This window comes from Bombina bombina, chromosome 5 (assembly GCF_027579735.1).
Source record: "Bombina bombina isolate aBomBom1 chromosome 5, aBomBom1.pri, whole genome shotgun sequence".
In the NCBI taxonomy this organism is placed as follows: domain Eukaryota; kingdom Metazoa; phylum Chordata; class Amphibia; order Anura; family Bombinatoridae; genus Bombina; species Bombina bombina.
This window is the reverse complement of record NC_069503.1, coordinates 505,770,511-505,793,657: the sequence shown is the minus strand read 5'-3', so window position 1 is coordinate 505,793,657 and position 23,147 is coordinate 505,770,511. Positions and strand designations below refer to the sequence as shown.

Genomic DNA, 23,147 nt, shown 5'->3' with positions numbered 1-23,147 from the left:
TTGCGATTTACGTTGCGTGGGCACTTCCTTGGAAGTGGCGCGCTTGTTGAATAATAGAATTTTATTTTTCTAGTTCATTTATTGATCCTTTGGGACAAATTTTCTTGGACCTTGGGCAGTTCTAGAGTGTCCTTATATCAGGCAGGTACTGGTCGGATGCTTTTTCGACTGTTTCAAGGGTTCATGTCACCCTCGTGGTGCTGATTAATCCTGTTGAATTTTGAATGTCACTTGGCCTATTCTATGGACTCCGGGCTCGGATCCTACTGAAGTATGAGGCCTGTTGTTTCAATACAACACCTCCGAACGGAAGGTTATGAGCCAATCTAGGTTGGTTGTTCGGGCTTCTCGCCTGGGATACGGTCTTTTTTTGCAGACGTCATCATGGCTCTTCAGGTCCCCGGGGACTCAGAACCGTTATTCCATTCTTTGGAGTTGGGAAATGTGTGTGACCTTTTTGGTCTGGTGTGCCGAGTGATTAATGTTTTGCATTTTCACTCGAGGTTCTTCTGGACGCTGACTCTAGCCTGTTAAGCATTTTATTGCGGTGGTGGAGTTTCCTTCCTTCCCACCTTGGGTGGATCATATGGTCTGGATGCGCGGGCATGTTCTTTCTCTTCTTAGGGTTGTGTTACTCTTAAGAGTTGGTGTGCAGGGGTTTCCTGCCTTCTGTGGAGAGCTGCGAAGCTCCAGCTTTTGCCTGCTTAAAGAAGATTTTTGGAAGATAGATCCTTCAAGGTTCTCAGGCTGTTGTCTCTTCCATTACCCTTGGTCTGACCATGGTCTCGACGATCGTGTGTCTTTCCGTCCTCATTGCAACTCTAGCCTTGGGGCTTGTCAGTGAAGAGTCTAGGTCGGTTATGGAGGGCCGCCTTTCTGGGATCAGGTAGTTGACCATTTATCCCCTATGCTCTGTTAGGGGCTTCGTGGGCGGTGTCTTAAGTACGATTCTCTGGGATGGTGAGCAGGGTACAGGGTTCTCTTTCGTCTTTGGCTGTTAGTTGCTACCTTGCCTGTGAGTAGCACATATTAACGCTTGCCTAAGAGATTTCTTTGCGATCCAAGTGCCCTGGGTGCTGAATCTTAGACCGTTATGGAAGTCCTTGTGACTCTTGGGTTTGAGGCTATTGCTAGATCGCTAAGTCTACGGACTTTAGAGGTGCATTCCTCCTTGTAGGAGGCAGCTTAGGGTTCCTCTGGAAGTTGGATCTTTGATTGATTTCTTTTTCGAGGACCCTGACCTGGGTCTGTGTCTCTCCTTGGATGGGTGTGGATGGTTCGTTCTCACTCTAGATGTTTATGGTCCCGCAGGCCTCTCTCCGTAGAGGCTGGGGCTCTGTGAGAGATGCCTATCTGTTTGTGGCTTAGGCTTTAGGTCACTCTGACGGTCCCCTACTGGTCTTTTGTCGCATTTACACTGTTCCTGTAGACTCCAGGTATCTTCACCTGGGTTGGCGATATGGACGAGGGGTCTCGCCTCTATGGTAGGGTGGTTTTCCGTTGTTTCATCCTTCCTCTTCTAGAGCGGGAGGTAGGGTTCTCCGGGTTTGGAGATACCTTAGTATTTGGAGCGACCTGTGGGTCCTTGGTGTCTTACCTTGCAAGGGTTTTTTCCTCTTGCGTTTCAGAATCCTGGAAGGGGATTTGCGATGTAGTGACTGGTTCCTCCGTTCCTGCAGCGGAAAGCTGAGGGTTTGATCCCTATAGGGCTCCTGCTATATGTTGGATTTTGATATATGGATGCTGAGGGTCTGAGGACCTTCTTCCCTTGGGAAGTGTTCCTTGTTTTTTGAGAAGACAGCCGTATAGGGGAATTCGCACCCAAGCACAATGTCTATCCTGACTCATGGTAGCATATTGTTTGTAGTAACAGTCAGCGTTCTAACCAGGGCTTTGTTCCTACATTATCCCTTCTTTTCTCTTCCGGAAGTCTGGGACTCTTGTCTTTGGTCTTGACTAGCCTTTGGGCTAGGACCATTATCCTAAAGAGAAGATTGGGGGTCGGTTACTCTATGCAGGGTTGACCGTTTTTCTTTAGAGTCGATTCTCTCCTTTGTGGGATGTCTTGGATGTCCTCCTCTTTTCCACTGGCGTTCGGTGCTGGGAGGGGGCGTTCCTTGGAGTCAATATTCGGAGGGCTGTGAGCCCTTGGAAGGTTTGCAGTTGAATCCAGCTACAGCTATTGCACTTTGAGGGTGTAACCAGCTACAGCTAATTGCATTGGGTTTCGCTTTCTGCATTGGGTTTAGCAACTGTGAGTCGGCTTTCTACCTGTAAACTGGTCATTGGGAGTTCCTGTTCAGCAGTTGGTGTTCTTTTTGGAGAACTTTTTACTAGCTGCTGGGATAGTTATCCTATTTCTGCTGTCTCTGCTGTCTAGCGTGCAGATCTAGATTTAGTATGAGGTAACGGGGAACTCATGATTTTCCTGGAGTACCTTTTGGGTATGGTACAGGGTCAGGGATATGAGGGTGTTCCTCGAGTCCTTTTTGGGACATGTTTCCCTTTGTATGGATCTCTTTCTTCGGTCGTTGAGTTCTAGGGTGTTCTCCCTGGGCCTTGCTATTGTACGACAACCATGGGTTATTCTATGTTCTGCAAAGTGAATTGATTCTTTGGAGTTTTCATGAGATTCTGTTCTCCTTTTTGGGGGCAGATAGCTGTCCTTGTCTTGGCCGGGTACCTTAATGGGAGTTGTGATCCGCGGGGTTGACTCCTCGGTTGTTTGGGCTTGACGAACTCGGGGACTGAGTGGTTTAGTTTGGCTTTGCTGGCGGTGTAACTAATGTGCAAGTAAATGGGCTTCGGGTTTTCACCCGTGTCGTCTATACTTTTTTCTGGTGTCGAGTAATCAGGCTGTGGTGCCTTTCAAAGGGGCCGCCTTTTGTACCCACCCGTTGTTTGCATTCAGTGTCCTCTAGCTTGGGTATTCTTGTCCCAAAAGTAATGAATGCAGCTGTGGACTCTTCCCTTTTAAGAAGAAAAACGTATATTATGCTTACCTGATAATTTAATTTTCTTCTGAAGGGAAAAGTCCACAGCTCCCGACCATGTTTTTATCTCTATGATGTGGCTGTGAATTTTTTGTTTTTCCGGCACCTTTTTTCACTCTGATATTTTTCCTACTGTTCCTTGTTCCCTCGGCAGAATGACTGGGGGATGAGGGAAGTGGGGGAGGTATTTATGCCTTTGGCTGGGGTTTCTTTGCCTCCTCCTGGTGGCCAGGTTCTGTATTTCCCAAAAGTAATCAATGCAGCTGTGGACTCTTCCCTTTTAAGAAGAAAAAGAGCAATACTCTTTCAATAAGCTGAAATTATCAGGTAAGCATAATTTATGTTTTAGTAATGGGTCATCATCTAGGATAACTTCTGTGACTGACTTTTTTTTTTTCATACCAGCTTTCTATTTTATTTCCATACAGAAATGTAAAGGTCATGCTCAAGTACTTGTTTCTATTTAATCACTATAATTGAAATTCCCTGTCATTGACTTTTTTCATGCTCCAAATATTTTTTCTCTGAACTTTAATAATAACAACAGATAATTAGATAAAATATATGGCATTTACTCACCCTCTATTTAAAAAAAAAAAAAAAAGAAAAAAAAGAAATCAAATTGCTTTACAAAATGTGTGCAGTTTTGATTTATCAGTAATTCTCTCTAGCTAAAGAGCCTTAAAGTGAAGGTCCATTTTGATGAATTAGTGCCCGGTTTTTAATAAACCTATTAAAAACAAGGGCACTTTAATTCATCAAAATTGACATTTCACTGTTTTCTTTAAAAACTTACCTTTTAATCCTAAATGCCGCTCCAGCGATTCCCCCGCCCATCGGAAGCCTCTGCAGACGTCAGAAATGACGAATCAGGCTTCCTCCAATCACAGCTTCCCCCCTGGGGGAATCTTGGCCTGATGCAACACTGTGATTGGAGGAAGCCGGATTGGTCATTTTGGACCCGCGAAGACAGCTTGCGACGGGCGGAGGAAGTGCTGGAGCGGCTGCCAGGATTAAAAGGTAAGTTTTTGAAGAAAACGGTGAAATGTCAATTTTGATGAATTAAAGTGCCCTTGTTTTTAATAGGTTTATTAAAAACCAGGCACTAATTCATCAAAATGGACCTTCACTTTATTAGTCTTTAGTGTGTGATCCTGCACTTGTATGTGTTTAACCCTTGCAAAGAAAATAGTAACTAGCAGTGCAGTACAGAGGTGGTGTTGTGTGACTAACACTGCTCATTGTGTCAGTGGCAGTTTCCACTCTGGACCAGCAGTGTCCTTTGGTGCTGAGCGGTACTTCTACTATGTGTTTAACCCCTATGTGGGTTGCTAGTCTTAAAATGAAATGCTCTTAAGTATTAGAGCAGGCAGTTTATCAAATATCATAGTCCCTTAACAGTAAATGAAAAGGAGCATACTGAAATTATTTGTAATTGAAAGAAACACTCTTGGGAAAGCTCGATTTGGTAACCACAACAGGTAGTAGAAGAATTGGCCAAATATTCTTATTTCTGTGCTTGAGATATTCAGCTCAAATCAGTATTGCTGCCATATCTTTAAAGGGACAGTGAACACTTTGTAATGAGAAGATCTGCAGTGTTAATATGAACATTTTTTTCAATAACCAAACTCCACCCTCCACTTGCCTTATTTGGAGGAACCAATCCAAACTTGTTACTGAAATAGACACTGCTAGCCACTGCCATTTTGTTTTGCAGTTTATCTTAGTCTGATGAAGCCAGTTAGGGACAAATATAAAGCAAAGTTATGCTTCTAAAGTCAGCTGTGTGCACTTCCTATTCTCAGAAGTGGAAAACCTACCGTTTTCAGACTAAATTTAAAGGAAAATAAATTATAGAAGCATATAGTTTGTTTGTTTTTACTAAAAGAGTGTGCTCCTCTCTGTTCAACATGCCTTATATAACTAAGACTGGCTGAGCAATGCAGCTGCAGAATGTGTGACCCATCTTAGTTAAAGGGACAGTCTACCTGAAAACTATTATTGTTTAAAAAGATAGATAATCCCTTTATTACCCATTCCCCAGTTTTGCATTACCAACACTGTTATATTAATACACTTTTTCATCTTAAAGGGGAAGAGCCCACAGCTGCAATCATTACTTTCTCCAACATAGGTGTGTCCGGTCCACGGCGTCATCCTTACTTGTGGGATATTCTCTTCCCCAACAGGAAATGGCAAAGAGCCCAGCAAAGCTGGTCACATGATCCCTCCTAGGCTCCGCCTACCCCAGTCATTCTCTTTGCCGTTGTACAGGCAACATCTCCACGGAGATGGCTTAGAGTTTTTTAGTGTTTAACTGTAGTTTTTATTATTCAATCAAGAGTTTGTTATTTTGAAATAGTGCTGGTATGTACTATTTACTCAGAAACAGAAAAGAGATGAAGATTTCTGTTTGTATGAGGAAAATGATTTTAGCAACCGTCACTAAAATCCATGGCTGTTCCACACAGGACTGTTGAGAGCAATTAACTTCAGTTGGGGGAACAGTGAGCAGTCTCTTGCTGCTTGAGGTATGACACATTCTAACAAGACGATGTAATGCTGGAAGCTGTCATTTTCCCTCTGGGATCCGGTAAGCCATGTTTATTACGATTGTAAATAAGGGCTTCAAAAAGGGCTTATTTAGACTTTAGACTTTTTTTGGGCTAAATCGATTGATTATTAACACATATTTAGCCTTGAGGAATCATTTTATCCGGGTATTTTGATATAATAATATCGGCAGGCACTGTTTTAGACACCTTATTCTTTAGGGGCTTTCCCAAAGCATAGGCAGAGCCTCATTTTCGCGCCGGTGTTGCGCACTTGTTTTTGAGAGGCATGGCATGCAGTCGCATGTGAGAGGAGCTCTGATACTTAGAAAAGACTTTCTGAAGGCGTCATTTGGTATCGTATTCCCCTTGGGGCTTGGTTGGGTCTCAGCAAAGCAGATACCAGGGACTGTAAAGGGGTTAAAGTTCAAAACGGCTCCGGTTCCGTTATTTTAAGGGTTAAAGCTTCCAAATTTAAGGCTTTAAGACACTGTGGTGAAAATTTGGTGAATTTTGAACAATTCCTTCATGTTTTTTCGCATTTGCAGTAATAAAGTGTGTTCAGTTTAAAATTTAAAGTGACAGTAACGGTTTTATTTTAAAACGTTTTTTGTACTTGTTATCAAGTTTATGCCTGTTTAACATGTCTGAACTACCAGATAGACTGTGTTCTGAATGTGGGGAAGCCAGAATTCCTATTCATTTAAATAAATGTGATTTATGTGACAATGACAATGATGCCCAAGATGATTCCTCAAGTGAGGGGAGTAAGCATGGTACTGCATCATTCCCTCCTTCGTCTACACGAGTCTTGCCCACTCAGGAGGCCCCTAGTACATCTAGCGCGCCAATACTCCTTACTATGCAACAATTAACGGCTGTAATGGATAATTCTGTCAAAAACATTTTAGCCAAAATGAACACTTATCAGCGTAAGCGCGACTGCTCTGTTTTAGATACTGAAGAGCATGACGACGCTGATATTAATATTTCTGAAGGGCCCCTAACTCAGTCTGATGGGGCCAGGGAGGTTTTGTCTGAGGGAGAAATTACTGATTCAGGGAACATTTCTCAACAAGCTGAACCTGATGTGATTGCATTTAAATTTAAGTTGGAACATCTCCGCATTCTGCTTAAGGAGGTATTATCCACTCTGGATGATTGTGACAAGTTGGTCATCCCAGAGAAACTATGTAAAATGGACAAGTTCCTAGAGGTGCCGGGGCTCCCAGAAGCTTTTCCTATACCCAAGCGGGTGGCGGACATTGTTAATAAAGAATGGGAAAGGCCCGGTATTCCTTTCGTCCCTCCCCCCATATTTAAAAAATTGTTTCCTATGGTCGACCCCAGAAAGGACTTATGGCAGACAGTCCCCAAGGTCGAGGGAGCGGTTTCCACTTTAAACAAACGCACCACTATACCCATAGAGGATATTTGTGCTTTCAAAGATCCTATGGATAAAAAATTAGAAGGTTTGCTTAAAAAGATGTTTGTTCAGCTGGGTTACCTTCTACAACCAATTTCATGCGTTGTCCCTGTCGCTACAGCCGCATGTTTCTGGTTCGATGAGCTGATAAAGGCGGTCGACAGTGATTCTCCTCCTTATGAGGAGATTATGGACAGAATCAATGCTCTCAAATTGGCTAATTCTTTCACCCTAGACGCCACTTTGCAATTGGCTAGGTTAGCGGCTAAGAATTCTGGGTTTGCTATTGTGGCGCGCAGAGCGCTTTGGTTGAAATCTTGGTCGGCTGATGCGTCTTCCAAGAACAAGCTACTTAACATTCCTTTCAAGGGGAAAACGCTGTTTGGCCCTGACTTGAAAGAGATTATCTCGGATATCACTGGGGGTAAGGGCCACGCCCTTCCTCAGGATCGGCCTTTCAAGGCAAAAAATAAACCTAATTTTCGTCCCTTTCGTAGAAACGGACCAGCCCAAAGTGCTACGTCCTCTAAGCAAGAGGGTAATACTTCTCAAGCCAAGCCAGCTTGGAGACCAATGCAAGGCTGGAACAAGGGAAAGCAGGCCAAGAAACCTGCCACTGCTACCAAGACAGCATGAAATGTTGGCCCCCGATCCGGGACCGGATCTGGTGGGGGGCAGACTCTCTCTCTTCGCTCAGGCTTGGGCAAGAGATGTTCTGGATCCTTGGGCGCTAGAAATAGTCTCCCAAGGTTATCTTCTGGGATTCAAGGGACTTCCCCCAAGGGGGAGGTTCCACAGGTCTCAGTTGTCTTCAGACCACATAAAAAGACAGGCATTCTTACATTGTGTAGAAGACCTGTTAAAAATGGGAGTGATTCATCCCGTTCCATTAAGAGAACAAGGGATGGGGTTCTACTCCAATCTGTTTATAGTTCCCAAAAAAGAGGGAACGTTCAGACCAATCTTAGATCTCAAGATCTTAAACAAGTTTCTCAAGGTTCCATCGTTCAAGATGGAAACCATTCGAACTATTCTTCCTTCCATCCAGGAAGGTCAATTCATGACCACGGTGGATTTAAAGGATGCGTATCTACATATTCCTATCCACAAGGAACATCATCGGTTCCTGAGGTTCGCATTCCTGGACAAACATTACCAGTTCGTGGCGCTTCCTTTCGGATTAGCCACTGCTCCAAGGATTTTCACAAAGGTACTAGGGTCCCTTCTAGCTGTGCTAAGACCAAGGGGCATTGCTGTAGTACCTTACTTGGACGACATTCTGATTCAAGCGTCGTCCCTTCCTCAAGCAAAGGCTCACACGGACATTGTCCTGGCCTTTCTCAGATCTCACGGATGGAAAGTGAACGTGGAAAAGAGTTCTCTATCTCCGTCAACAAGGGTTCCCTTCTTGGGAACAATAATAGACTCCTTAGAAATGAGGATTTTTCTGACAGAGGCCAGAAAAACAAAACTTCTAGACTCTTGTCGGATACTTCATTCCGTTCCTCTTCCTTCCATAGCTCAGTGCATGGAAGTGATCGGGTTGATGGTAGCGGCAATGGACATAGTTCCTTTTGCACGCATTCATCTAAGACCATTACAACTGTGCATGCTCAGTCAGTGGAATGGGGACTATACAGAATTGTCTCCGAAGATACAAGTAAATCAGAGGACCAGAGACTCACTCCGTTGGTGGCTGTCCCTGGACAACCTGTCACGAGGGATGACATTCCGCAGACCAGAGTGGGTCATTGTCACGACCGACGCCAGTCTGATGGGCTGGGGCGCGGTCTGGGGATCCCTGAAAGCTCAGGGTCTTTGGTCTCGGGAAGAATCTCTTCTACCGATAAATATTCTGGAACTGAGAGCGATATTCAATGCTCTCAAGGCTTGGCCTCAGCTAGCGAGGGCCAAGTTCATACGGTTTCAATCAGACAACATGACAACTGTTGCGTACATCAACCATCAGGGGGGAACAAGGAGTTCCCTGGCGATGGAAGAAGTGACCAAAATCATTCTATGGGCGGAGTCTCACTCCTGCCACCTGTCTGCTATCCACATCCCAGGAGTGGAAAATTGGGAAGCGGATTTTCTGAGTCGTCAGACATTGCATCCGGGGGAGTGGGAACTCCATCCGGAAATCTTTGCCCAAGTCACTCAGCTGTGGGGCATTCCAGACATGGATCTGATGGCCTCTCGTCAGAACTTCAAAGTTCCTTGCTACGGGTCCAGATCCAGGGATCCCAAGGCGGCTCTAGTGGATGCACTAGTAGCACCTTGGACCTTCAAACTAGCTTATGTGTTCCCGCCGTTTCCTCTCATCCCCAGGCTGGTAGCCAGGATCAATCAGGAGAGGGCGTCGGTGATCTTGATAGCTCCTGCGTGGCCACGCAGGACTTGGTACGCAGATCTGGTGAATATGTCATCGGCTCCTCCTTGGAAGCTACCTTTGAGACGAGACCTTCTTGTTCAGGGTCCGTTCGAACATCCGAATCTGGTTTCACTCCAGCTGACTGCTTGGAGATTGAACGCTTGATCTTATCGAAGCGAGGATTCTCAGATTCTGTTATCGATACTCTTGTTCAGGCCAGAAAGCCTGTAACTAGAAAGATTTACCACAAAATTTGGAAAAAATATATCTGTTGGTGTGAATCTAAAGGATTCCCTTGGGACAAGGTTAAGATTCCTAGGATTCTATCCTTCCTTCAAGAAGGATTGGAAAAAGGATTATCTGCAAGTTCCCTGAAGGGACAGATTTCTGCCTTGTCTGTGTTACTTCACAAAAAGCTGGCCGCTGTGCCAGATGTTCAAGCTTTTGTTCAGGCTCTGGTTAGAATTAAACCTGTTTACAAACCTTTGACTCCTCCTTGGAGTCTCAATTTAGTTCTTTCAGTTCTTCAGGGGGTTCCGTTTGAACCCTTGCATTCCGTTGATATTAAGTTATTATCTTGGAAAGTTTTGTTTTTAGTTGCAATTTCTTCTGCTAGAAGAGTTTCAGAATTATCTGCTCTGCAGTGTTCTCCTCCTTATCTGGTGTTCCATGCAGATAAGGTGGTTTTACGTACTAAACCTGGTTTTCTTCCAAAAGTTGTTTCTAACAAAAACATTAACCGGGAGATTATCGTACCTTCTCTGTGTCCGAAACCAGTTTCAAAGAAGGAACGTTTGTTGCACAATTTGGATGTTGTTCGCGCTCTAAAATTCTATTTAGATGCTACAAAGGATTTTAGACAAACATCTTCCTTGTTTGTTGTTTATTCCGGTAAAAGGAGAGGTCAAAAAGCAACTTCTACCTCTCTCTCTTTTTGGATTAAAAGCATCATCAGATTGGCTTACGAGACTGCCGGACGGCAGCCTCCCGAAAGAATCACAGCTCATTCCACTAGGGCTGTGGCTTCCACATGGGCCTTCAAGAACGAGGCTTCTGTTGATCAGATATGTAGGGCAGCGACTTGGTCTTCACTGCACACTTTTACCAAATTTTACAAGTTTGATACTTTTGCTTCTTCTGAGGCTATTTTTGGGAGAAAGGTTTTGCAAGCCGTGGTGCCTTCCATTTAGGTGACCTGATTTGCTCCCTCCCTTCATCCGTGTCCTAAAGCTTTGGTATTGGTTCCCACAAGTAAGGATGACGCCGTGGACCGGACACACCTATGTTGGAGAAAACAGAATTTATGTTTACCTGATAAATTACTTTCTCCAACGGTGTGTCCGGTCCACGGCCCGCCCTGGTTTTTTTAATCAGGTCTGATAATTTATTTTCTTTAACTACAGTCACCACGGTACCATATGGTTTCTCCTATGCAAATATTCCTCCTTAACGTCGGTCGAATGACTGGGGTAGGCGGAGCCTAGGAGGGATCATGTGACCAGCTTTGCTGGGCTCTTTGCCATTTCCTGTTGGGGAAGAGAATATCCCACAAGTAAGGATGACGCCGTGGACCGGACACACCGTTGGAGAAAGTAATTTATCAGGTAAACATAAATTCTGTTTTTGGGAATTCAGAACCTGGCCACCAGGAGGAGGCAAAGACACCCCAGCCAAAGACTTCAAATACCTCCCCCCTTTCCCTCATCCCCCAGTCATTCTTTGCCTTTAGGTAAAATGGGACTGGAGTTTTAAGTAGTCCTGTCAGCCTCTCAGTGAGAGCATGGATGAAGGTTATAGTCCAGGGAGAGTCTTTCTGCGAAACCATCCAGACTCATATCAACAGCTCCTTGGTAATCAGCGTTGGCGAGTTTCGCTGCCTGCCTTTATTCGCTCAAGACTATGTCAGAGGCGAGGCTACTATCTGTCACACTTGAAGGGTCGTGTTCCTGTTCCACTGCGTAGATTCCGGTAAGATCGTTTCATTTTACTTCATTATCTGATGTGATGTTAACGAGCTAATACTCTAATGAGAGGGCGCTATAGCTAAAGTAACTTGACACACCTAATCATATAAATAATACATACAATTGAAGATAAAGAATGTTCAATTTTACTCAGTATATAAAAAAGATATCAGGGACGTCTCCCTAATAAAGATACATGGCTCAATAAAAAACAATAAAAATCAATAAAAATAACAATATTACAATTATCTTTAAGGAATACCACCCTATTATAAAATATTGCGCAAAAATTATCAAAAAATATAGAAATTTGTTAAAAATTATATATAAAATACGGGTTTGTGGGTCAGATCACAACATATAAATCTTATGGTGAATCTTCAACTTATAATGTCCCTTTTTTTCGGAGTTAGTCCAATGGAACTTTCTGATAATATAACAGGTGTTAGTCCGATAGAGCTTTGCTGGTAATTTTGTAAGTGTAACTTTCACTCTATAGCTGTGATATGTAACAATGTTCCATTTGATATATGTATATAACAGTATCTGTTTAAGTACACCAAAGTGTATTGTTTTATGTACTTTGTATCCGTATATCACCTCTGAATGTGGACAGTTGTAACAGTGACTCACGTAATGTTGCAGCAGCTCCGGTCAGATTGCTGCTGGTGTCGGTCTGATTGCCTTTATCACGCCGCTCTTTGCGTGTGTGAGGCTTGTCAGCCTTAAGCTTTTCGTCCTCTGTAAAAAGACTCACCGCTCCTTGCGTATGAAAGTCCTGCTGGATCCCGGCTGACAGCCCCTGGGATGTAAGACACGCCGTTTCCTGCGTTTGAATGATCCGCTGTGTCCCGGTTCAGGATCTTGAAAAAGCCCAGATATACGGGTGAAACGCGTAGAAGGAGGAAGTTGCTCGCCTGCCAAGAACCCATAACACTAGGTACCTAGTTTTAGCCCGCGCGTGTAATACGCTAAGAGCGGGTGTTTGCTCAAACCATCCACTTTATTTGAACCGGGACACAGCGGATCATTCACACGCAGGAAACGGCGTGTCTTACATCCCAGGGGCTGTCAGCCGGGATCCAGCAGGACTTTCATACGCAAGGAGTGGTGAGTCTTTTTACAGAGGACGAAAAGCTTAAGGCTGACAAGCCTCACACACGCAAAGAGCGGCGTGATAAAGGCAATAAGACCGACACCAGCAGCAATCTGACCGGAGCTGCTGCAACATTACGTGAGTCACTGTTACAACTGTCCACATTCAGAGGTGATATACGGATACAAAGTACATAAAACAATACACTTTGGTGTACTTAAACAGATACTGTTATATACATATATCAAATGGAACATTGTTACATATCACAGCTATAGAGTGAAAGTTACACTTACAAAATTACCAGCAAAGCTCTATCGGACTAACACCTGTTATATTATCAGAAAGTTCCATTGGACTAACTCCGAAAAAAAGGGACATTATAAGTTGAAGATTCACCATAAGATTTATATGTTGTGATCTGACCCACAAACCCGTATTTTATATATAATTTTTAACAAATTTCTATATTTTTTGATAATTTTTGCGCATGATTTTATAATAGGGTGGTATTCCTTAAAGATAATTGTAATATTGTTATTTTTATTGATTTTTATTGTTTTTTATTGAGCCATGTATCTTTATTAGGGAGACGTCCCTGATATCTTTTTTATATACTGAGTAAAATTGAACATTCTTTATCTTCAATTGTATGTATTATTTATATGATTAGGTGTGTCAAGTTACTTTAGCTATAGCGCCCTCTCATTAGAGTATTAGTTTGGTATATTATCTATTTGGGGGAGATAGTTGGAGAGTGGCACAGGTATCTTCTTGGATTATAGCGCTGTATATTTTGTGTTTTTTCTTGTGATGTTAACGAGAAAAGGTAGGGTCCCAGTGGGACTCCTTTTATCTTAAATTAGGAATCATGGGTTAATATCCTCTGAGGGGGGTTATTGAACAGGGGGACTTAAATCATGTTTGTTATGTGGTTCTATCTGCTAAATTTGTAGTAATACTTTAAGCTCATGGATTTTCAGAACATTACAGCCTTATCATCAATTGGCGCAATCTTTAGATTTGTGCGCTCTTTTTATGACTTGTACGGTGCACCTCGTGACCGGGTGCGGTTACGTTGTTTTCATTTTCGTATGCTGACTGTGTGGCGACAGAGAGAGTCTGCTCGTTGGTCGTCTAGTTCACAGGAGGTGGTGAGTGTCCCAGCCATTGGGGGTGTAAAAGAGGTGCCAGCTAGTGTTTGTCATTTTTGTAATCCCAAGATGGAGGATTCTGATTTTTTAGACACGGATGTCCCTTATGCGGAGAATGCGTCTTGTGATGAATATGAAATGGCCCCAGTTATCCATGCCCATCAGTTTTGTTCCGATTGCCGTTCCAGAGTACTCTCTTCTCCCGATTCAGGGTCCTCAGAGTGCATTGAGCCATCTGCCCCAAGGATTCTAGGTCCTGTGAGGTGCGTGTCCCATAACTTTCCTTTGCTACGCAAGCAGATGACCCTATGACCTTTACTCCTTCTGCGGAAGGTGGCTTGTTTCCTCCAGAGGTTACGGCACGGTTATGCATGGCCATATCTATGACATTGGCTCATTTGTATCTCCCAAGTGAAATGTTTTTAAGATACCCTCTGTGTTCTGTTAACCAGGGCCCGTCGGGAGTGGGATCACGACTCAGTTCGGTCTCCTGGGAAAGCCTTTGGACTGGGACCGTTATCCTGCAAGGAAGGCTGGGGATCAGTCTGCTTTTGCAGTATGGACCATTTGCTGGTATTGAATCTGTCCTCCCCGTTAATGGGGGGGGACTCTTTGTGCCCATCTCTCTACTGGCTACGACTGCTGCCAGGATGGAACGCACTTTGAACGGGAGCTGTTGTCAAGATTTTTCAGCCCTCTTTGGTGGGATGTGCCCCACGATGGCTCAGGACAGCTTTGCTGCCTGGGAATTGGTCATCACGAGTTGTGTGCACAGGTAGCTCTGTGCCCTCTTGGAGAGCTCTTTTTAGCGGCTAGGACAGTTTTCTGTCTGTGCTTGTTTAGCTGGACGGGTTTTGACTTGTCTAGGTTACAAGGGGGAACTCACGGTTTTCTGGATCACCATGGTTGGTATGGTGCGGTGTCAGGGTTATGTGACGTTTTTCTCTTGACTATGGACCTATCTTCTGGTCCTTGTCCTCTTATGCAATTTGTTTCCCTGGACAGTGGTCCTGTGGCAACCTTGGGTTGCTCTAAGTTGGATTTGATCCTTTTGATATCTCATAGGGTCTTCTATTCTCCCTCTTGGGGGTAGATAGGGATTTTGCCAGTTTGGCTTGAGCCTGTGTTGGATGGTCCTTCGGATCTCTTATGGGTTCCTCTTCTCTCCCTCTCGGGGGTTGATAGAGGTTTTTTAATTCTAGGTCAGAAATGTTTTATGTCTGAGTTGAGTGACGCAGGGTTGACTCCTCGGAAGCCTTTGTGCTCAGCAGACTCTAAATCTGAGTGGTCTCTAGCACGGCTTTGCAGGTTATGTAACTGATGAGTGATTACCCGGGCTTCCAGTTTTTCCCTTGTTGTATGTAGTTCTTTGTGGGGTGTCGAGTAATTTCAGGCTGTGGTGCCTTTCAAAGGAGCCGCCTTTTTTGTACCCACCCTTTGTTTACATTCAGTGTCCTCTAGCTTGGGTATTGTTTTCCCAAAAGTAATGAATGCAGCTGTGGACTCTTCCCGTTTAAGAAGAAAAACATTAATTATGCTTACCTGATCATTTTCTTTTCTTCTGACGGGAAGAGTCTACGGCTCCCGCCCGCTCTTTATTTATGGGGCGGCAGTACATTTTTGTTTTTCTGGCACCTTTTTTTCACCCTGATATTTCTCCTACTGTTCTTGTTCCCTTGGCAGAATGACTGGGGGATGAGGGAAGTCGGGGAGGTATTTGACGCCTCTTGGCTGGGGTGTCTTTGCCTCCTCCTGATGGCCAGGTTTGGAATTCCCAAAAGTAATGAATGCAGCTGTGGACTCTTCCCGTCAGAAGAAAAGAAAATTATCAGGTAAGCATAATTTATGTTTTTACCTCTGTGATTACCTTGTATCTAAGCCTCTGCAGACTACCCCCTTATTTCAGTTCTTTTTTACAAACTTGCATTTCAGCCAATTAGTTCTGACTCATGCATAGCTCCACGGGAGTGAGCACAATGTTATCTATATGACACACATGATCTAGCACGTCTGTCTGTTAAAAGCTAATCAAATGCACTAAGATAAGAGCCGGCCTTCAAGGGCTTACAAATCAGCCTATGAGCCTACCTAGGTTTTAGTCTTTAACTAAGAATACCAAGAGAACAAAACAAATTTGATGATAAGAGTAAATTGTAAAGTTGTACCCTATCTGAATCATTAAAGTTTAATTTTTGACTAGATTGTCCTTTTAATAAAGGTATTTTGAGCAGAACCGTGGGAGAATGCTTTGCTTTTTATGGTACAGTTTCTGATTGGACACCATCAAGTGTAAAAATTAGACTTAGAGCAATAAATCCAAACTTGGGGAACTGACTGGGTGACTCCCTTCAATACAATAAGGTCATTGAACAAAGTTAATTTAATGTTCCTTTAAAACAAAAATAACAAAACACACAATGAGTTTATATAGATGTGATGGAGCTCTTTCAGATTAACATTTTTAAAGATAGAGCATTTGTCAGATAGTTAATTTTAAATAATCTGGTGACATAATGTTTTTATTTTGGATTTTATCTATAAGGACAGATCAAGAGATCCAGACCTATACTATTGCAGTTATCAACGCTCTCTTTCTTAAAGCACCTGATGACAAAAGACAGGTAATTGTATTTATTATCTTTCTTAAGGCTTTGGCTTATTTCACAATGTAAAGCAGACATTTTTGAGACACCTTGTAATTGAGAAATATCTGAATGTGTTAGAGTGTGGTTGTGTGTGGTTGTGTGTGATTTTGACTCATGAAAGCAAATTGTTTTGGATCTACAATAAAATAAATATAACTTTCCAACTGATCATACAGAAATTGTGCTTTATCACCCAAAAGCATGCAATCATAATAATACAAGTAAAAGAAATAAGGGAAGTTAGATGTGAATTGCCTTTTTTAAAGGGATGTTAAAAGTTTCTTTCTTAGATATAAAAATGGTGCTTTTTCTACACTCCCTTCAGGGGCCAAAAAGCAAAACTTGTTATATAAATTTTTAATTTGCTGCAAATTGTCTAGAATCGAAAGAGGAAGGGGGAAGCCTCATGGTGCAAAAAGTTTCTAAACATATATTGATCAGAATAAAAATTCCCAAAAGGCTACTCACAATGAATAAAGCTCTATGGATAAGGGCTAATAGAGCAAGCTTTATCTCAACAGCCTCCAGCTGATTGGCCACCTGGGCTTCACAGGCAATCAGGATTCTTCCCAGTGCAGGGCTGGCTGGCTGGCCTCTTGTGTTTGGCAGACAGTCTGGGTTCCACTCAGTTGGAAGGGTTAAAATGAATCCCTATGAATCTGAATCAATCTGAGGTTGTAGAGAGAAAACTGCACCAAATAACCTTTGATTCCTTTAATTCAGTCAGGTTAATAAAACATGCAACACGTTTCTTAGACATGCAAGTCTGTTTCATGCCTGAACGTGGCCAGTCAGCCGGAGGCTGTTGAGATCCCGCTTGCTCTACTAGCCCTTCTCCATAGAGCTTTATTCATTGTGAGTAGCCTTTTTGGGAAATTTTATTCTGATCAATATAAGTTTTAAAACTTTTTGCACCATGAAGTGCCCTTCTTCTTTACAATCCAGATAGCCCTTTGCCAGACCAACCAGCATGAGAAGCTGATTTGTGGTGTTTATTTTTACACAGCATAATTTTATATATTGTGATATTGTGGTTTTATGTCCTGTAATAGGCCGATCTAATAGCGTCTCAGATTTATTTTCAAACAAGATTGTATGGTTTACAGCGCCCCCTTAAGACATATGTGATCTTTACTGTTGTAAAATTGTCTAAAATGCTGCAAGTTGTCTAAACTATTTAATTTGCAGGTTATAGATTTTTCTATTTGGGCACTTTAGGAAATGTGGGGCAAACACAATTTTTACTTAAAAGTTAGAGGTATTTAATGCATTTTAATTGAACATTGAAGAGACATGGTAGTGCAAAAATAAAATGCTCTATTTCTTTAGAGTATTGTATTTTTGTGTTAGTGTCACTATCAGTGTAACCCTTTCAAATGGAGCCACAATATATTGCAGCTTCTGATCGACATATTGGCTGCTGCACCTCACTCCTAATTGGCTCATTGGCCTTGTAAAGAACATGTTACTTGTGCATACCTTTAGGTAGACTTACTGTTAATAGTCACCTCTGAAACATAATGAAATAATGATAAATGCTCATTATTAAAGGAATGTTAAATAGTAAATAGTTACACGCTAGACATAATGATGTATTCAAAGCAAATATTAATTTTAGCGTAGTATGTAGATGTATTTTACAATTATGGGCCAGATTACTAGTATCACAATACTTAACTCTCCCGCTCGAGCACTAACTCCGCTAGAAGTAAGCTTTTTTGGGCAGCGCTTGTATTACAAGTTGAAAGTAAAAATCGCAATAACATAGTCCCCCATAGAAATCAATTGGGGAAAAATGTGGGGGGAAAAAAACCTAACAACCTACGCACCCATATTGTCCCTTTAAGATAGCTGAGGGAGCTGTAATTGAGGGGCTTTAATGCCCCCATCCAGCTCTTTTCTCCAGCCTGCAGTATACTTGAACAGGTGATGTCACCATCATCCCTGACTCCCTAAGTGATGCCGGACACACACTGCCACCTCATAACTGCTTGAGGAGGGGGATCAGTATGCAGTCTTCATTTGCACTCTAGGCATTGGTTGGATGACTGCTACATATTAAAGGGTTAATAAAAAAGGTTTTTATACACACTCATTTCCCTTTAATAGGGAAAATTGCTCTATAAGGGGCTGGAGAATGTTGGAACTGCATGTTATCTGGCTGTGGATTGGATCTCACTGTTCAGTTCTTTCAAATAGTAATTCCTACCAAATTACAGAACACTAAGTTTACCTGCCATTTTGTTTATCTTCTTAAAGGACTATTAAATCTAGTAGATTAGCATAATCAACCATTCATGGTAAAAATAGAATGCGATAACACTTAAATTTGAAACAAGCAGTATACTTTTTATGACTGATTTCAAAGTTTTCTTTAATTTCTCTTTCCTTGGTATCAAATGACAGCCATCAGCCAATCAGATACTTATTTACAAATAAGAACTGTGAACTCTTGCACATGCTTAGTAGGAGCTGGTGCCTCAGAAAAGTGTGCAAATAAAAATAATCTGCATACTTCTCCAAGAATGTATAACTTTCCCATTACAATTTGTTGTTTGCACTAGCTCTTTTACAGACAAAGACTTCCGACTGTAAAGGAACTAGCGCAAACAGACAATTGTAAAAGATACTCTCAGGAGCATGCACGTGTCTTGAACACAACATGGCAGCATAGTACAATATTTCAAACAATGCAATTACTTTTGCCATATGGGTATGCTTTTCAACAAAGGATACCAAGAGAACAAAGCAAGTTTTATAATGGAAGTTCATTTGATTTTTTTAAAAAAAATTTTATTGTATCTAAATCATGAAAGTTTATTGACTTTCATGTCCTTTTAATGCTGCACCTGGCTGTAATCTATGCAGCATTACATTGAGGACAGCATCGACATCCTTGATTTTCCTCTAAGTGTAAGTCTTTAGTATTAATATGTTTTTCTGTTGCATCCTTGTGTGTATTGCTGTGATTTCAGTGTCTTTTTTTATTTTGTAGTCCTTTAGAAATATTTTAATAGCAATTTGTTTACTATTAACATATATTTGCCGCTACTAAAAGTGTATACAGCTATTGGTATTCTGAACATAGATAGGATTTAAAAGGGACGTTGTTAGAGCTTTTTATGATTACATAAATGTTCTGTAGTAATAGATTAACCACCCGCAAAGGGGTTAAACGCATAGTTTAAAGGAGAAATCAGTTGCAGAGTGGTCAAACCTTACATTATGATCATCATTATACAATCTGGTATTAAAATGGTTTTATAGGTTATAGAAATTACCTGGGCATTAAAGCACAAGACAAAACTTAAGGACAGTATACTGTAAAATTTGTTTTATCCTTTATGTGTTTCCAATTACTTGTTATGCTAGCTACCAAGTTTAAAACGTATGAGAAATTGTTCCTTTAGGTATATTTTTATGTATGAAATATCTGTTTCTACTAGCTGAATTCAATACAATGTGCTGACTTTGTAGGGAAAGAATAACTCATTAGCTTATATGTCTAATTATTTACACAAAGTCCTCCTTATCTTCATTATTACTGTTTACTCCAAAGCCAATATTTAGGCCCTTTGTATATTTCTGTTTATATATACAAATTACATTGCACCTTGAATTTGCTGCATTGCAAACTAAAGCCAACACTTTCAGAAAGTTCCCTGGGCTGAACAGGGGAGTTCCCAGGGTATGTCTGAAGCTCTCTCACAAGTCTTATGACATTTTCTAAGCATTTTAAAAAAGCTGGTCTCACTGATTTGTCTCGCCAGCTGTATGCAGGTGAAGTTTGCTCAAATTTCACAATACTTTTATTTTAACCAACAGAAAAGTAATATATTCTAAAATATATACAAAAGCAAGTTAAATTGTAATTAAAACATTTCAGTTTAATTTGTAATTGATGCAAATTGAGCCTTGATCAGCCCCAGGGTTCTAAGTTACCTTCTCTCTCCTATGTGAAATTTTGTATCCCATAGAGCTTCATTGTTTTCTATGGAAGGCATCTCTCATCTCTGTGATTTCCAGCTTCCTCTCCTTTTCTTAGAAAAATCAGTGAGTTCTGCCCTTGTGAAGTCTGCAATATAATGTCTTTCCAAACGAGAGAATGTTTGATTATCTGGCCCATAGACAGTAATGACGCTCTATGGGAAATTAAAGCAATTTTTTTCAGTTTTAATTTAAATAAAAGACATGCAAAGTTCAATATAAATAATATACAAAGTATGAGCCTAATTTGTTAAACTGTGAAGGCAAAAACTGAAAATAAACGTAAAATAAAAGGGAGATAGACTGCTGAATACAATCTAAATATTTAATAGTTAATGCAATCCAAATAATAATCTATCCGTATATGTAATAATAAAACAGTAGGTAAACAGATAAGGGACGTCTCCCTTAGTACATAAGAAAGTTAAGTAAAACAACGGATGTGCGATCTAAAAAACCTAAAATAGGCGGCAGTAAAAACTAAACAATAAAACAAAGGACTTGGTATCTCAAAATAAAGTGTTGATAAAACAGTCAAATGATAGTCAGAAGCTAACCTTTAGATAGCTGGAAGGAATTTCTATTGGTACCTTGGACCCAATGGTCATAGATCATCTGATATCCTGCTTTTGAGTGATGAAATGTAACTTCAAGTGTTACCCTTAGGTGAATATTACCTTAGATGGACACAGGTTTTACGGCTCTCTTCCACTTTAGCGCTTATGGCCGTGACCTGGAGGCAGCTTTTTTCTAGACCTACGTGACTCCTCTTAAGTCACTCAGGTCAGGTGTAGGATCGCTCAATGTATCGATTTTGGTAGAAAAGTTGCAAATTATGGTAGTAGATTGCAAATGATGTTAGTAGAATTCTTGTAATGTAGTGACACTTTGTGTCATAAGGGATCCAAACTTTTTAAGTTTCTTCGAGCCCTCCAGAGGTTGTGCCTAAAGTCCGTGCCCCCTCTTCCCCAATATCAGAAAGGGATCCTGGGGTGGGTGTTAATATTGGGTAAATAGCTTTGCGGTCACCTTCAGTGACTAGAAGAAAGAAGCTAACAGATGCAACTTTTATACCAAAATCACTAAATCGAGTGATCCTACACCTGACCATAGTGACGTAAGAGGAGTCACGTGGGTCTAGAAAAAAGCCGCATTCAGGTCACAGCCATAAGCGCTCAAGTTTTTATATTGCACATCCGTTGTTTTACTTATCTTTCTTATGTTCTAAGGGAGACGTCCCTTATCTGTTTACCTACTGTTTTATTATTACATATACGGATAGATTATTGTTTGGATTGCATTAACTATTAAATATTTGGATTTTATTCAGCAGTCTATCTCCCTTTTATTTTACGTTTATTTTCAGTTTTTGCCCTCAAGCCCATACGCACATAGCTTGTTCTATATTATTGCTATCTATATAGGAGCTATATAGTAATAGCCCACTTACGAGAGCTAAATTAGTGTGTAATATATTCTATTAGATCCGTGCTTATAGCGCTAACTCTTTTTTTCAACATATGCTATTTTTTGTTTTTCTTTGAGGGGAATAACCTAGTTTAGCAGGATCTATATATCCTTTAGCACTTCTTCTTTTTATCACCTTCACATACAGAAATGCAGGAAATACCCCTTGGAGAAGTAAAGCAAAATCTGCCTTTTGAATATTTCACTAGGGATCTCGCAGTGCTGGTGGATAATTTTAGAATATCTCACCTAAGCAGATGTTTTGAATATCAGGGCCTTAGAGAGAATGATGGGAAATTAACATTTAATACCTCTGTTACAACTCCCCTACTAGAAGCATTATTTTATCTATACCTTTTTATTGAGAAATGTTTAGTATATGTGGGCATACAATAAGCAAAATCAGCTATTTTTAATTGAGAAAATAAAGTTGAAGGAGTTGTTTGTAAACAATTTAATACACTCCAGTAGGTAAAATAGATACTTTGGAATGTATTAAAGGGGACACAATATTATAGTACACTGTCCCTTTAAGGACCCATACCTGGATGTTGTCCTTCTTGGCACTTCCCTTGGTTAATCACCCAAAGGGGCCCATTTATCAAGCTCCGAACGGAGCTTGAAGGGCCGTGTTTCTGGCGAGTCTTCTAAAGACCGCTGCTCCATAACCCTGTCCGCCTGCTCTGATGAGGCGTACAGGAATCGCCGGAAATCAACCCGATCGAGTACGATCGGGTTGATTGACACCTCCCTGCTGGCGGCCGATTGGCCGCGAGTCAGCAGGGGGCGGCGTTGCACCAGCAGCTCTTGTAAGCTTCTGGTGCAATGTTAAATGCGGAGAGCGTATTGCTCTCCGCATTCAGCGAGGTCTTGCGGACCTGATCCGCACTGTCGGATCAGGTCCGCAAGACCTTTGATAAATAGGCCCCAAAGAGTGGTCTATATTTACACATACTGAGATCACTATATAGTGTGCAGTCCTGTATACAGAGGACAATTAAATAGTGACTAATTCACACTAATACACTTGATAGGTTTACATTCATATATTTACATGCATGTTCTGTCACGTTTAGACTCACACTACACATGGTGTCTTAGGACCAAATATTTACTATATTTGTTATTAAACTTACTTTTGCTTGCTTTGGTTTTTTTTCTTTGTCGATTTAACCTTTTTCCGGTAGCTTTTATACGTGCATGCATACCCAGCACCTATTTTAATAAAATACATAAATAAAAAGCCTAGAAATATCCAGTGATGTTTTTAAGTTTGCTCACAACAGTTTTTTATCTGCTTTTGACCTGACCTGTCATCTATTCTAAATGAGGTTTCTCAAGTAACCTATTTTTTATTTGTAGAAGTATGTGATTATGTAGTCACTGTGTTTCTCAAATAACCATATTTTTCTATTTTTGTTGTAACAGGAGATGGCAAACATACTAGCCCAAAAACAGCTTCGCTCCATTATTCTGACAGTAAGTATAG

General features: G+C 41.3%; 1 protein-coding gene across 1 annotated transcript in view; it reads left to right on the top strand.

The window, feature by feature from the left end:
- The window catches only part of ELMO1 (engulfment and cell motility 1), a 1,021,083-nt gene that overhangs the window by 361,837 nt on the left and 636,099 nt on the right, over positions 1 to 23,147 (top strand). Inside the window, exons 11-12 of the mRNA XM_053714416.1 lie at positions 16,102 to 16,180; positions 23,087 to 23,137. Coding sequence (XP_053570391.1) covers positions 16,102 to 16,180; positions 23,087 to 23,137 — 130 coding nt within the window. The remainder of the gene's footprint in view (positions 1 to 16,101; positions 16,181 to 23,086; positions 23,138 to 23,147) is intronic.